This window comes from Xenopus laevis, chromosome 1L (genome assembly GCF_017654675.1).
Source record: "Xenopus laevis strain J_2021 chromosome 1L, Xenopus_laevis_v10.1, whole genome shotgun sequence".
NCBI lineage: Eukaryota > Metazoa > Chordata > Amphibia > Anura > Pipidae > Xenopus > Xenopus laevis.
In genome coordinates this window covers 104,499,052-104,514,528 of record NC_054371.1, presented here as the reverse complement: position 1 = coordinate 104,514,528, position 15,477 = coordinate 104,499,052, and the positions used below count along the sequence as shown (strand labels likewise).

Sequence of the window (15,477 nt, the reverse complement as noted above, 5' to 3'; positions counted from 1 at the left end):
AACCGGGGCATACATAAAATTTCTGCCTCTCAAACATTAATCTAGAATAACTGGAAAACCCATTACTTTACTAGGGCTTGGGAATATCAAACCTACAATGACCAGTAATGAAAATTAGGACGTTTATTATTGGTGGTTTGGCTATATCCCTACTGTAAATATGAATTCTGTGTTAGTAACGAATCTAAAGTACATTGTGCACATACACATCAATCAAGACACCTCATACAAGATCAAGACGCTCATAAAACTTCAGTAGCTGGAAGCATTTGTACAGTGACTAGATGCAGTTAGCTCTGACCTACAGTCCAAAAGTCAAGTATCTGGTATCTTATGAATCATTTTGCTTGCAGCTAATCATTGTGACTCTACCAACAGTGTCTTGCCTAAGGTTGAAACTTGAAGCTTGTGACACTCCCCCAGAATCACTGGAAAGTGGTGCTGTTACAAGATTATCACTGGAGAATTAGTACTGATAGTGTTCGTTTAGGTGTGTTCCACAAAACTAGAAAGAAAGCAGTGGAAAAGATGTAAAGTTTCTACATATATTTACTCTGTCAGAAGAGTAATATCAGCAGATATTTTTAATGAGTCAAAAAGATTGGATTTCAGTAGCTACTGTAGCTAGTTCTGATTAAATCTACAAAAATGCATCAAGGGGTTCTCCACATAAATACAGTTTTTGCATCACAAAAGTAATTTTAATTCTTAACTTTCCAATATATATATAAAATGACAAGGAAAGCCTGAGTCACTGACGGTGCCAACATCTTCGTCCGTATTTGCTATTCACTTTCTGTTCTCTGATTCTGACTCTTTAAACATTGTAGCAGAAGTCAGTTCTCCACTATGTCTTGTTTTGCGAGTCACAGCCAGAAGTGCAAAGAATATAAACAGCAACACATATACTGCTTTCAAAAGCATTTACATTTAGAAATAACTTCTGGCAGCAACATTACTGAACACAATCACGCAAAACTAGGTTACATTTGTTAGAGTTCTACTAATCTGACCAAATTCAGATTAGTAGAACATCACATAGATTTTTAGCATATTCGGAATTTATCAGACTATATTTATCAAATCTTATATTCTGCTCTTCAGTGTATCCTCTGAGCTGCACCTCTAGCTGCATTTACAATACAAAGTTTACTTAAGGTGAATGTATGAACATGTTCTAAACTTTACCTTTGGACCTGCCAATATTGAAAATTTGGCAAACAGGGTAGTTCCTGTCCCTGTTTTTTAAGTGATTCTCATTTTTCTCTGTAATAATAAAAAATACCTTCTACTTGATCCAAACTAAACTGCATGAATCAATATTGTTGGAAGGACCAAGGAATGGGGATCTAACTTATGGAAAGATTCCTTATCTGGAAAGCCACAGGTCTCAAGCATTCCAGATACCTGTACTATAACACCACTACATTAAGTCACTAAGAAGCACCATGGTTAAGGCCATATTTTGTATATAGGAACTCAAGGGTTGGCAGCTTTAGAGGTATTTGGCGTATATAGAAAAAAATAATTCCCCACCACCATCCAACACTTGCACAGCTAAAACTGGCACAGACTCGAGGGCTTCAGTGATCAACATATGCACAGAATAATCTGCCCAATTCCTAAAGGCGAGGGGGCATGCCGAAGATTTGTACCTAAAGCAGCACCAGTACTAAATGTAGTCCTGACCATTGCCATGTAAAAATACAAAGTGACAGAACAAGTGCTTTTATAGGGTCATTTCTAATCACAAACAACTGACATCACCTAGCATCAGTTCTAAAAGATACATTTTCCATGTCAGTCATGACTTTCATGTAATAATAATATAAACACCAGTTGATAGTTATTCTCGAAAATGTGATCAGTTTTTAAATGAATATTTTTCCTTTGGCATGGCAACAACAAAAAAAACATCTAATATGAGAATGCATGACTGGTTATTACTTTTAGATAAAGGTGCCAGATCTAGTTATGGCATCATACCTTTGTCTTACTGTTTGTTTTACAAACACCGCAGGCTTGTTCATGCAAAGCAGTAATAACAACAGAATGAAGATTATGGTCTATGTATAGTTAGAGCTTTGGCTCGTTGATGCAATACTTCTGTTAGAACCCAACTAAACAGTGCCATGTATTACCTAATGGCAGTGACAGGAGTACACTAACACCATGTTCTCCAGTAGAGTCCATGGGAGGAGTGCAGGAAACTACAACTGTCTTCACACTTTCAAAGTGACAACGTGATTCTGAATAAAACCTATGAAATGTAAGGGCAGGGGATGAGGGGAACATTCCAGTAAATGAATGAATCACTAGCAGTGGCATATGATATTGTGCCCAGCAGCAGCATGTAGTACACTCTGTACAGGGCACAAAGCTCCCGTGACCCAGAGGCAGCACAGATGTCCCTATTGCAAAGGAAGTATCAGCAAAGCGAACTGAGCCGAGCTCCTGTCTCTCCTGCTGCAAACACGACATCCAGCAGCAGCGTCCATATGATACAATAACAAGCAGCCCTTGAGCACAGAGCAAAGATATTTAGTTTTTCTTACCCCACCGTGATCTCCTTCTTCCATTTTCCATGGCTGAAATGTCGCGGTAGCTGCTGCACGGAGAATGTATTGTGCTTTCCTTTTGTGTCTTGCTCTTTTTTTTTTTTTTTATTTTACTCCACCTCCTCCAGTCAGTTTGTCCCCTCCTTGTGTGTGAAGTCCCTCTATCCCCTGCACCACCTCTGTGTATCGACCCTTCTTTGTTGGGAGCCGCAGTGGGAACTCCGGCAGCCCTTGCTCTCCGCCTCCTTCTGCCTTTACCAGGGCATCCGGCTCTCAGCGGCCGGTGTATGTGCTGGAGCGCAGACAGTAGAGCACCTCCTACAGTACTGTGATTGCACAGGTCTCCAGGAACTGAATCGTGCAGCCAAGGCCCTTGGCATTTATTGTTCGATTATACCTAAGGCGGCCAATACCACGTGTCCCTGAACATTTACCAACTGTGCGACAATGGAGCAAGTTCCAACGCGGAAGAGAATTGTGTTTTTTTAGGGGGCGTGTGTGGTAATCTTTATGCGTATGTATCTATCAAGAAAGTAACGCTGTTCATATAGGTTTTAGTAGCCCCTCCCCCAATGCAAAATAAAAAATATTAGTATTTATTTGCCATATATATGCAAAAGGCTACAGGGTGAATAAATAATATTTAACTCTCGCATTTCTCCCAACATTTTGGAAGTAAAAAGAGGGACAAAAAGTATTTGACCACGCCCCTTTCTGTGGCCACATCCCCTAATTACCATGTTCATTTTACAAAATTTGGCAGGTTATGCAATTTTGAAAATAATTCTCCATATCTAAACAGTTGTTTTTTTTGTGTCTCTCAAAATTGTTACAAAGTATCATATTTGCACCTGTTAGCTGTTCTGTGCTCTCTGCTAAAAGGCAATTTAAGTTTGAAACTTTGTTTCTTTTTCTAGCTGGTCAATGCAGAGAAAATAGGGACTTTCCAGTACAAATGAGGGACTGCAGGTTGAGCTGTCAAAAAGGGGACTGTTGGGAGGTATGTCATTCTGTCAGGAGTATTATGGGAGATTTCGACAGACTGTGAACTGAATTTGAGTAATTATTTTGGCCTCAAGCATGGCAAGTCCCTTGTTCCATCCACACCTATAAGTATAGGTGTCCCCCAAAAATCAGGGTGGGTCACTGTTGCCTCTAAGATGTTGAGACCAGCGCACACAATAAGATGTAGGGCGCACAAATAATTCTGTGTGAAAATACATACATTTGTACTTATACTGGCATGCACACCCATTGGCACAGGATGTTTAAAATATCACAAAAATTTATTTTTTTATACATCCAAGAATGAATGAGTGGGAACATTCGGGAGGCTTAACAAATCTGCTTATGTCATTGGGAAATGCCAAGATCCTTAAAATATAAAATGACATCCTTATAAACAGTGAGTAGTGATGTCATCAGTTATAAGCGATGAGTAGTGATGTAATTTTTGTCACACGACTCACTAAAACTTGTGTATTATAATAAATAAAGTACCCCTTGTTGGAAAATATGAGGATATTAGAAGTAACTTCGGAGTTCCGTGACCTGTATAAACGTTTTATATGGTCACGAAACTCCTTGGTGACATAATATCCTTATATTTTACAATAGGGTGTACTTTATTCACTATATAATTGGGCTTTAGTGATGTAATTTCTGTCATGTGACACTTGTACACACTTGTGTATCATAAAACATAAGGAACCCCCTGTTCTAAAATATAAGGATATTATAAAGTGCCATGTTCTTTTATATGGTCATGGAACTCCTCAGTGCCTTATATTTTATATTGTATCCTTATATTTTATGATAGGGGGTACTTTATTCACTATAAAATCTAAAGTTTGGTCAATTGTCTGTGGGATCAAACGGTAAATCATATCCCTATAAATGGTGCATTCCTACGTTCCCTCCCAGCAGCTCTTCCTCCACACTCGGAGTGTTGCATGGGTACAGAGATAACAAACTGATACTGTTGCTTAAAAAAGAAAAAAAAAATGCTGGCTCCCTAAAAAGGTCAATGCTGCCCCCAATAATGGTCCTGCATACATTATTGATTCAGCTACTCTGCAAAAGCAACCAGACAGAATTTAGTTTTCACTCTTTTTACCTTACGTGACCAGTCAGAGCTAATCAGAGGGACTGCTGTAAGACGCCATAGTTACTACTGGTGGAGGGCTGGTTGAATCTCTGTGTACTTGAAATGCCAGGGCCTATTTAAATCCCAGTCTGAACCTGCCTGTGGCTTAGGTTATCCAGGATACATTCCTACAAGTTACCTGTCTATCTGAGCTGTCTAGCTAAGGTAGACGTGCCAGCAACCCCACCCCACAGTGGCTGAAAAGGCAGCAAATACTTGTTCTAATGAAAAAAAGCAAGCAATAGCATCCTGTGAGCAAATTTACCATGCTGGCGATAGGACTTATTTGCTGATATTTAGCTGTTCTGAATGAAAGGCTTTCAGCGGATATAATACATTTATTTCTGCCAAAGTTTGAAGTAGAACATAGAGCATTGTTTACTACATAACATCTTTCTCCATCATTAAACAAAACGTACTGCTATAGTTAAACCATTGTCTCTCCCATTAGTAATCTATGCATAATCTGTCACATTACAGTAATGAGTCTTAGGGTGCATGAACTGTTTTATGTGCAAGAAATCAATTATAAGACATACATTTCCATGTTTTATACCTACTATGCAGCATTTTTCCCCATGTTCCAGCATCCAGGCCTGGGTTTGAGAAGGCCACAAAGGCCAGGGCCTACAGCAGCAGGAATTCAGGGATGGCATGCTGCCCAGCCACATCTAAAACATTTTCGGAGCACAGACAAAATCCTCTGTGCTCTGGAACCTATAAGAAACATCATTGCAAACTTGTGAGAAAGGGAGCGGGGTAGAGTGAGTACAGGGGCCGCCTGGCCTAGGAGAGCACAATTTAGAAATCTGGGCCTGTCAGCATCATTGAAAATTCCTTTTATCCAAAGATAGCTGTCCCAAGGCTTACTTTCCATAAAAAATTTTCTTTATTTAAATTAGCATTAAAATTCAAATACAAACAGACCCCACCAGGCCCACCTTACGCGTTTTGCACCATCCGGCGCTTAGTCATAGGTGTATCTGTAAACAGCATAGCCTCTGCGGGATTTATACCCTATCAATCCCTCCCATTTTCCTTAAAACCAATCAAATTCTATGAGGGATTAACCCTATTTTGTTAATTGCTTCCCAAACTTGCCTGTATGGGGTGTTTGTATTCCTTTACATGTATCACTGTTTGTAAATTCAAATGTTATTTAAATATAATAATAATTATAAAGTACGTACAGCATATATCACGACAAAAAAGTGTAATTACCAAAAGTCAATTGCACTCACTTCTTTTGCACTTATTATTCATAAATCGTCAATGGCTTCCTCTTTAGTCTAGATAACCCCATCTTAAACCCCTAAACCTTGTTAACCCTTTCAAGTATAGCAGGTAACATCGAATTCATGGTTGAGTCCCAAGGGCAAACGTGTGCCCAGATGGAATATCCAAAATACTTCTCTCCTCTCTAAAAGGCTCAACTGATCACCTCCTCTCTCTCCCAATCTAACTCTCTCTATCCCCTGAATACTGAAAAATTCCAGGGCACTTCCATTACATGCAGTAAAGTGTCTAGTGACATTGCTCTTTTCAGCCATTCGCGGGTTTTTTATCTGGCTCATATGTTCCCTTGCTCTTTCCTTCAGTTTTCTAGTCGTACAACCCACATATTGCATTTGACATTTAAGGCACGTAATTAAATATATCACAAAAGTAGTATTACAATTGATATAACCTTTAATGTCAAACTCCCTCCCTGTCACTGTTGATTTAAATTTTTTTGATACTTTCATATGTCTACACGTTATGCATCTGTGGCTCCCACATCTGTAGTTACCAATTGATGTAAGTGGCCCTAAGTCTCGTCCTTGGCCTCTCTTTTTAAAATGACTGGGTGATAGCATATCTTTCAGGGTATGGGCTCGCTTGGGAATCACATTGATTCCTGGATTCAGTACTCTGAAAAAGTGCTCGTCACCATAGAGGATGGGCAAAAATTTTTTAACAATCCTAGATATTTCAAAAAATTGTTTACTGTATCTGGTAGTGAGTACTACTTTATCTGACCAGTTAGAGCTCTTGTTCTGCTTTGTTTTAGTCCTTAACAAGTCCTCTCTAACACTCCCTTTTGCCCTCCGTAAAGCTTTCTGTATAGTTTTGTGTTTATAACCTCTCTCCTCAAATCTCTGCTGCATGTCCTGTGCCTGGTTCCCAAAATCCTTACTTGTGGAGCAGTTTCTTCGAAGCCTCAGAAACTGTCCCACCGGTATTCCTTCTATTAATTTTTTTGGGTGACAGGAAGAGGCATGCAAAAGAGTATTGCCACTACAAGGTTTACGAAAAATGCTCGTATTTATTGCCTGATCCTCTACCGTTAACATCACATCCAAGAATTCTATTTGATTTGGGCTAAATTGACTAGTAAAACCCAAATTCAAGTCATTTCTATTGATATCCTTCACAAAATTACCAAATTCTTCCTGAGTCCCCTGCCATATACACAGAAGATCGTCTATATAGCGCATGTACAACTTTAGACGTTCTCTCTGTTTCGCAGTAATATGGGTTTCTTCCCACCACCCCATATATAAATTGGCAAACGAGGGAGCGAATTTCGCTCCCATCGATGTCCCCCTCCTTTGTAAGTAGAAGTTAGCGTCAAAGGTAAAATAATTATGTTTCAAAAGGAACCAAACAGCCTCTAACAGAAACTGTATAAGTTCACTTGAGTAATCACTGTATTTATTTAAGTGATACCGGATCGCTTGTATGCCTTTATCATGTGGTATCGAGGAATATAAGGAAACCACATCCAGTGTTCCCCATGCATTATTCTCTGACCATCCGGTATCACTTAAACGTTGTAATACGTGTGTGGTATCCCTAGTATAACTCTCTAATCGAACTACCATTGGTTGAAGATACGCATCCACCCACTCTGAGAGATGTTCATTTAGGGAGCCAATACCAGATATTATTGGTCTCCCCAAAGGTGGTCTCTCCTTCTTATGTACTTTAGGAAGGTGGGAATAGTTATTGATTGTGGGACCAAATAATCCCGCAATACCATATCAATTACTTTCCCTTCTACACCCTTTTGTACAAGTCCTTCCAATATTATCTGAAAATGTCTTGTGGGATTTCCTTTTAGTCTAACATATGCATCCTGATCACTGAGTTGCCTAAGTGCCTCTGCTTTATACACTATAGTATCCTGTATTACCACCATGCCTCCTTTATCTGCATTTTTTTTTAAAAAGTCTGTTTGCCATTGCTGAAGAGGCGGCCTGACCTCATCTATTTTGTTTGCCTGTCTGTAATTAAGAACTGTCATTTGAAACTTCACAGCAACTGGCAGTTTACACAAATCTAATGTAAACAGACCCATGCTGAGATGCAATGAAATCTTCCAGTTTACACCAGTATTTCCCTTTTAGGGCTAGTCCACACGGGGAGATAGCGACGCGTTTGCGGTCGCGGCGACAAAGCGCCGCGACAGTCGCCGCGACCGGCGCAGGCGACAGTTTTGTATGGGCGCCTATGTAAAAACGCCTGTGCTAACCACACGAGGCGATGCGCTTTTCAACAGTCGCCTGAAAATGCCTGGCGAGGCATTTTCAGGCGACTGTTGAAAAGCGCATCGCCTCGTGTGGTTAGCACAGGCGTTTTTACATAGGCGCCCATACAAAACTGTCGCCTGCGCAGGTCGCGGCGACTGTCGCGGCGCTTTGTCGCCGCGACCGCAAACGCGTCGCTATCTCCCCGTGTGGAATAGCCCTTAAAAAGTGAGACATTTTGCTGTGAGTGATCTATCTCTAGCACTGCAAACCTGTTTATGCAGGAAGTAATTTGAAAATGATGTGAAGGATTTTTGTTGGCTAATACTAACATTGTTTGCATTTTATCTTACTTGTTCCTCACATTATACTAATTTGCCCCACTGCAGTAACCATTAGTAATACTTCCTGCGGAATGTGTGCTAATCGTGGTGCAGGATGCAACGTAAGAAAAAAATGGCAGTCTGGGGTGGGGGAAATTTTTGCTGTACACGCAGGGGTCACCAGTACGAGGGGGAGGTGGCAGGGGGCCTTGCTGCACATTCTGCACCTGGGCCTGGCCACGGCTAGTTATGCCACTGGTCCTGTTAATGTTTGCATCCCAGTACCCAGGAGGGGAACAAAGGAGAGCTTACTTTAGCTACACTATTACATTTTTCATTAAGTAAATATTAGTCTGTAATCTTAAATATATTATAATATTTTACATTGATATACATGAGAACGTGTGTGCAAATTTGTTTTTTTTTTAATACTGCCTGACTTATGCTCTCCCATCTCAAGACTTGATACAAGCTTCATACAAGCTTTGTGGGGCTGTCCAAAGCTCTCATAGGTGAGGCACATTGGGGTATAAATATAAATAAATGTTGTAAGCTGCTTATTTTAAAACAAAAGCACAAAAGGTGCAACATTAAAATATTTTTAAAAGTGCAGCATTTCATATAATGCTACAGTTCACCTTTGTCATAAATTCCATATGTAAACTGTCTGACACACCCTATTTATAAGTGAAAGGTACTCCAGAAGGAAATAATAACAAAAATGCAGTGTGTAAATCTGCTTGGAAAGTGTCATTGAAAAAGCTTAAAGGGATTATGTAATGATTTTTACAATGCATTTTTTATTTCTAAATTACACTGCAAATAATTCACTCTACAATATAAAATTTCATTCCTGAGTGAACCAGCAAGTGTATTTTTTTTAATTGTAATATTGGTGTGTAGGCAGACATTGCAGGTCATTTTGCCTTGTCATGTGCTTTCAAAATGAGCCAGCATTTTAGGATGGAACTGCTTTCTGGCAGGCTGTTTCTCCTAGTCAATGTAACTGAATGTGACACAGTGGGACCTGGCTTTTTCTATTGAGTGATGTTCTTAGATATACCAGGCAGCTGTTATCTTGTGTTAGGGAGCTGTTATCTGGTTACCTTCCCATTAGGCTGCTTGGGGGGGGGAGGGGTGATTTAACTCTAACTTGCAGTACAGAAGTAAAGAGTGATTGAAGCTTATCAGAGCACAAGCAACATGACTTGGGGCAGCTGGGAAACTGACAATATGTCTAGCCCCATGTCAGATTTTAAAATTTAAATATTTTGCTTCAACACAATAGGACAATATTGTATGTATATTTTTATTTGTAAAGCGCTCCTTGAGGGCAAAGCACTGTATAACAAAACAATAAATTAGTAGCAACAAACAATGGGTCATTGGAATAAAAAGTAACAATAAGTGCATTATTAGAATACAATTCACATAAATATAAAATATAATTACAATGCAGATCAAGTGCTCAGTGTCAAGGAAACAAAAGGCTAGAGGAACCTACCCCGTAGGGTTTACAGTCTAAATGGGAGGGTAACATACAGACACAATTCAGAGGGGGTATTAAGGTGCTGTGGGTTACAGTTTGTTACACTGTAATATAAGTGCCAGTTCAGGTGTTATCCAGGTGCTCCCAGAGGTAGTCTTTGAGTTTTGTTTTAAAAACATTGAAGGAGGATTCTCTCCTGAGAGATTCAGGAATGGCATTCCAAATATAAGGAGTCTCAAGAGAGAAGGGTTTGATACAGGAAACAGCAGTAGTAGTGTGGGGTACAACCAAGCGGTTGCTCTGAGAGGAGCGGAGGTTTCGGGCAGGAACATATAGAGAAACAAGAGATGAGATGTAGTTAGGTGCAGAAGAATGAAGGGCTTTGAAGGTTATGAGGAGGAGTTTATAAGTTATTCTTTGTTTTATAGGAAGCCATGATAAGGACTTCAGCAGTGGATGGGCCTGTACCCTTTTGGATGAGAGGAGGATAATTCTTGCAACAGAGTTTAATACAGACTGTATATATACCAGTTTGGTAAGATTCTTTAATATGCCACTTAATATGATAAAATCTGTATTCATTTTGGGGGTATAGTTTTCCTTTAAGAAACGTGTTGATCTTCCACAACCACAAGTTGACTAACTAGCTTACTACACTCATGTTGCCTATTGATGCTTCATAGCTGCTTTTCAGCTTTTGGAAACATGTTGCTTTTTACTCTGTAATCAGTAACGTAAAAAGCTAAAGTAAAATAACATCTGAGAAATGGCAGTGAAAAAGCTTCATAAACATCATGCAATTGATTTTATGCCAAAGCTATTTTTATAGGTAGAAGCCATCACTTTTAGAATGAAGTATAAGACGAAAATGTCAATATCACATTTTTGATGTAAAATACTTCTGTGGGCAGAAAGATAAATTATTAAAACTGCAGTCATGTGATTTTAGATTGTTATGGGGAAAATAATATGTTTCCTTAATGAAAAGAACATTCGTAAAGACCACTGTGAACGTTAGCAACCAAGATTTTCATTGACTGCTGTCTTTTTGACTGATTTCAGACTTCAACGACTTTCTCATAAAGTTTGCTAACAAATGGCTTTTGTGAACATACACAGTGAATATAAATTATTATAATACACAAAAGCCATGAATATCTTGTAAATTATATCCTTATAAACGGTGAGTTCTGATGTCATCAGTTATAAACGGTGAGTAGTGATGTCATTTCTATCACATGACTCACTGAAATGTGTGTATTATAATAAATAAAGTACCCCCAGTTGCAAAATATGAGGATATTATAAGTTACCTCGGAGTTCCATGACCTGTAAACTATGGCCATGAAACTCCATGGTAACTTATAATATCCTTATATTTTACAAGAGGGGGTACTTTGTTCACTATATATTCACTGTGTATGTTCACAAAAGCCATTCGTAATCACAAGGGGGCAGATTTATCAAAGGTCGAATTTCGAAGTGACATATACTTCGAAATTCGATCATCGAAGGGCTATACTTCGACTTTGAATATCGAAGTTTTTTTTACCGAATTTGACCGGATTGCGGTCGAAGTTAAATCATTCGATTGAACGATTAAATCGTTCGAATCGAACGATTCAAGCGATTTCAGTGATCGATCTAATGATTTTACTTTGACTACAAAAAACTTAGAAAAATGCATTAGAAGGTCCCCATAGCCTAACATAGCACTTCAGCAGGTTTAATTTGGCGAACTATTGAAATCAAAGTTTTTTTTAAAGAGACAGTACTTAGATTATCGAATGGTCAAATATTCAAATGATTTTACTTCGAATCGAAGTTGAAGTCGTAGTAGCCTCTTCGATGGTCGAACTTCGAAAATTCACTTGAATCCACTTCGACCCTTGATAAATCTGCCCGGAAGTGTTTTTTGCGGCAAAACACGTAACAAAATACAGAGCAGGTATAAATGCTGATGTTTGCTAAGAGATAATGAGCAATGTAATATTCACCAGTGTATTATTTTAAAATGAGAGCAGCGCTAAACATTCGTAAAATTCGCTTTCGATTTTTAATTACATTTCCCCTTAGTCTTTTAGTGACTTAAAAAAAACACCAATGCTAAAAAAAATTAAATTCTGGTAAGTAAGGGTCCTGACTCCTAAGGCAACACTGTTGGGCAGTAAGTTCACTAAGGTTATGTGGACTTGTTTTAAATACACATGAAGGGGTTTTTTTTGTTTTGTGTTTTTGCTGCTCCAACAACCTTTGGCTATCAAGGAATGTAAAGATTGTCACTGAAAACAATGGAGTGCTGCAAGATTGTGCGTCACTTTTTGTGGGTCAGAACCAAACAGATCTAACCTGAAGATGCTGAGTTCAAGGAACTAGTCTTACATTCTGTGGTGTATTACATATAAAGGCAACTACTAGAAACTCATTGGTTAAAAAAATTCTAAAGTATTTTGCTTTATGTAAAGAAGATTAGGATCAATGGGGGTTTAAGTAAAACCAGAGTGCACATGTGTATGCACCAGTAATGTGGTCACAAACAAGCCAGATGTCAGCTTAGCAAGGTAGCAATAGGCTGCCCGTAGAATAGGGGAGCAAAGCACTACTTAATTTTAGCAAACAAATGCTTGTATTGCATTGCACACAACATGTTTAGTCCCATTTGTTCCCTATATTAGGTGGCAGGGCTTAAGGTGTAATTGTTGGGGTAGAGAGTCAGCAATCTGTGTGTGTCAGAATTTTTTTTTATTGTTTTCTACTAATAATAAACAATTTGGCACCTTTGCAAGAATCAGTGGCAACCAATCACATATTTGGTTTCAAAATGATTTTGATCCACCTCCTAAATAAATAAAATCTATACATCAAAATCTAACCTAGTGCTTCTAAGCTAGTGCTTTTAACTCACCAAAACATTTCTACCCTCATTCCCCCATATGCATTTTTATTGTACCCTTTGTTTTTATGATGATGACTCAGTGGAACCTTTCATCTCCTCCTAGAATTCATACCAGTGCCAAAATTGAACTCTGAACAAAAATAAACAAATCAGAAATGACACATTCTTCACTAATATAATTTTCTATTATTATATTGGTTTGTGCATTGTGATTCACGCCACTGAACCAATTCAAACAGCTCCTTTGCAGGCAATGAAGTGATTCTTTTCAGCAGAACAGCATGATTTAAATTATAGCTTAAGTAGTGTTCACTTTAGGGCTGAGACACACGTGCAGTTCGGGGAGATACATCTCCCTGAATCTCTATGTGTGTCTCTGCCCTTAATGGCACTTTTTTTGAAATTAACATAAAGTGAGATAAAGAATAACTAAACATAACTGCCTATTCTGACCACAAATATCTCCTTCCTTTCCAAAATTGTGCAAACTAACCTCTTGTACTGACACTGTATCATTACTAACAGCCATAGTTGTACAAAATGTCAGACATCCAAGGAAAGCAAGTAGGTTTTTCTGGAGTTAAAGGGAACCTGTAACCCAGACATAAAACGCTGTATAATAAAAGTAATTTTCAAATTAAACGTGAAACCCCAATTTTTTTTATTAAAACCTCCATACATGTTTAAAAGGTACTTTAAAATCTCAGCTGTCAATCATATCTTGACACAATAACTAAAAGTGACAAGGTAAAAACATTTTAGTCTTTTAACTTTCTCCTGCCAATCTTCACATAGTCTCTCAGTTGTATCCAGAAAAAATCTCCAAAATTTGTACATAGATCAGGGCCTATGGCAAAAGAGAAAAGCAGAAAACCAAAATAATGCAGTATGTTTGGATATTTGGACAGCACCCAGTGTTTAAAAATCGCTTTGTAAGGTGTGCTTCCCATTTAAATCTTCCACTGCTGTGAAAGCATGCAAAAGAAAGATCCCTTTATATCCAAGTAGTTGTATCCACCATGTGGCTAAAATGCCTACTAACAAGCCAAAATTAAGGTCAGACGAAAGTTCCTGTGAGGAACTGAAACGTGGTCTAATAAACCTACACTATGTTTTCAAGCTGATTCTGTTGTTGATGAGTCCTTGGTGTGCCGTCTATTGCTCCATATGTCTACTTTTTTCCAGGCTGGCACCCAGGCTTTGCCTTTGGCTTAATGGTATGCGTTCCGTATGCTCTTGTTTTATATATATATATATATATATATATATATATATATATATATATATATATATATATATATATGTGTGCTTTTATTATTTTATTAAATGGGGAAATTTGCATGCCTGCGATTGCACTAATGGTCATATGTGACCAGACCCCTGTCACATATTGCTCCCTTATATACCTATTTCTTGCACTTCATATAAGGCAAGTATTCCAGAAGGGAGGGTGGGATAATTAAAAAGGAATAGAACTGTACGCTGGTATATGGAATATTGACAGTAGCGAGAAAGGTGACACTGGGTAACGTGTAATAGTGACATACAATGCAGAGAATCTAAGAAACACTTAACATGTGCTTGATAAAGAGAAAAGGAGGAGTAGGAGGAGGAGTAGGGTTATTAACTGAATGAAATACAGAGGTCACACAAGACATATGATGCATGCCAATATATTCGGCACACCCCTTACTTGATTCACCTGGGTGCATTCAAATCCCAAGCTGCTTCCAAACCAACTGACATACTCAAGCTCCAAACAAGGAGGAAGCACACCAATACATGCCTGCTATGCCTTTAAAACATTTATTCAGCAGAATTGTGCCACATTTCTGCTGAATAAATGTTTTAAAGGCATTGCTGGTATGTATTGGTGTGCTTCCTCCATGTTAGCAATTGCCTAGAAAAATCTATATTAAATTCACGCAAAGGGAAATTTGTTCAAGCAGAGGCATACATTTTTACACTCAGTCCCATGGTCTTGTTTCTAGAACACTGCTCCCCAACCAGGAAGTGCTACAAAATGAAAATCTATAATCTGTGGTACTTAAATCCCTTTATCCACAAATCCAGTAAATCAATAAGCCAGGAGCCTACTGCCAGTGTAGCAAAATATGAAAATACAGTATATGATATATACTCTTTACATTTTTTTTTCTGATTATTATATATTATTTAAGAAACTATAAAATATAATTTAATTTGCTGTGAGGCCCAGTAACATATAGTTACATTACTGTCATGCTCTGTTATGAAGAGAGCTAGAGCGTGCTTACTGCCTCTTTAAGCAGGAATAACATTCTCAATACTTTAAGCAATACCGACACGTTCCTATAAAAATCAAAGGAACATGTCAGTATCAAGTAAATGCTGCACCCGGAATAGTTCACCTCAAAGCCCTCTCAAAGTCGCCCCCAGCCCCGCAAACCTGCGTTAACCTAATCCTCCGACACTGCTTAAAGATCTTCTGTACAGTTTCAGTGACGCTGGGCTTGGGGCAGCACAATCCTTCCATAGGCTAATTACAAATGAAAACAGCCTATGGAAGGAAAGCTC

At 38.5% G+C, this 15,477-nt stretch overlaps 1 protein-coding gene across 4 annotated transcripts in view; it reads right to left on the bottom strand.

Annotated features, from left to right (window-relative positions):
• The window catches only part of LOC108712232 (PH and SEC7 domain-containing protein 3), a 291,364-nt gene that overhangs the window by 244,309 nt on the left and 31,578 nt on the right, over positions 1 to 15,477 (bottom strand). The window contains exon 1 of one of the 4 annotated variants that reach the window (XM_041561327.1): positions 2,556 to 3,059. The exons of 2 other annotated variants lie outside the window; for them this stretch is intronic. Coding sequence is in view for 1 of the 2 variants with exons in the window: in XM_041561331.1 (XP_041417265.1) it covers positions 2,556 to 2,579 (24 nt within the window). In the remaining variant the exon portion in view is untranslated. Of the gene's footprint in view, positions 1 to 2,555; positions 3,060 to 15,477 lie in introns of those variants that run through there. One more of the 4 variants, XM_041561331.1, reaches the window with a different exon arrangement.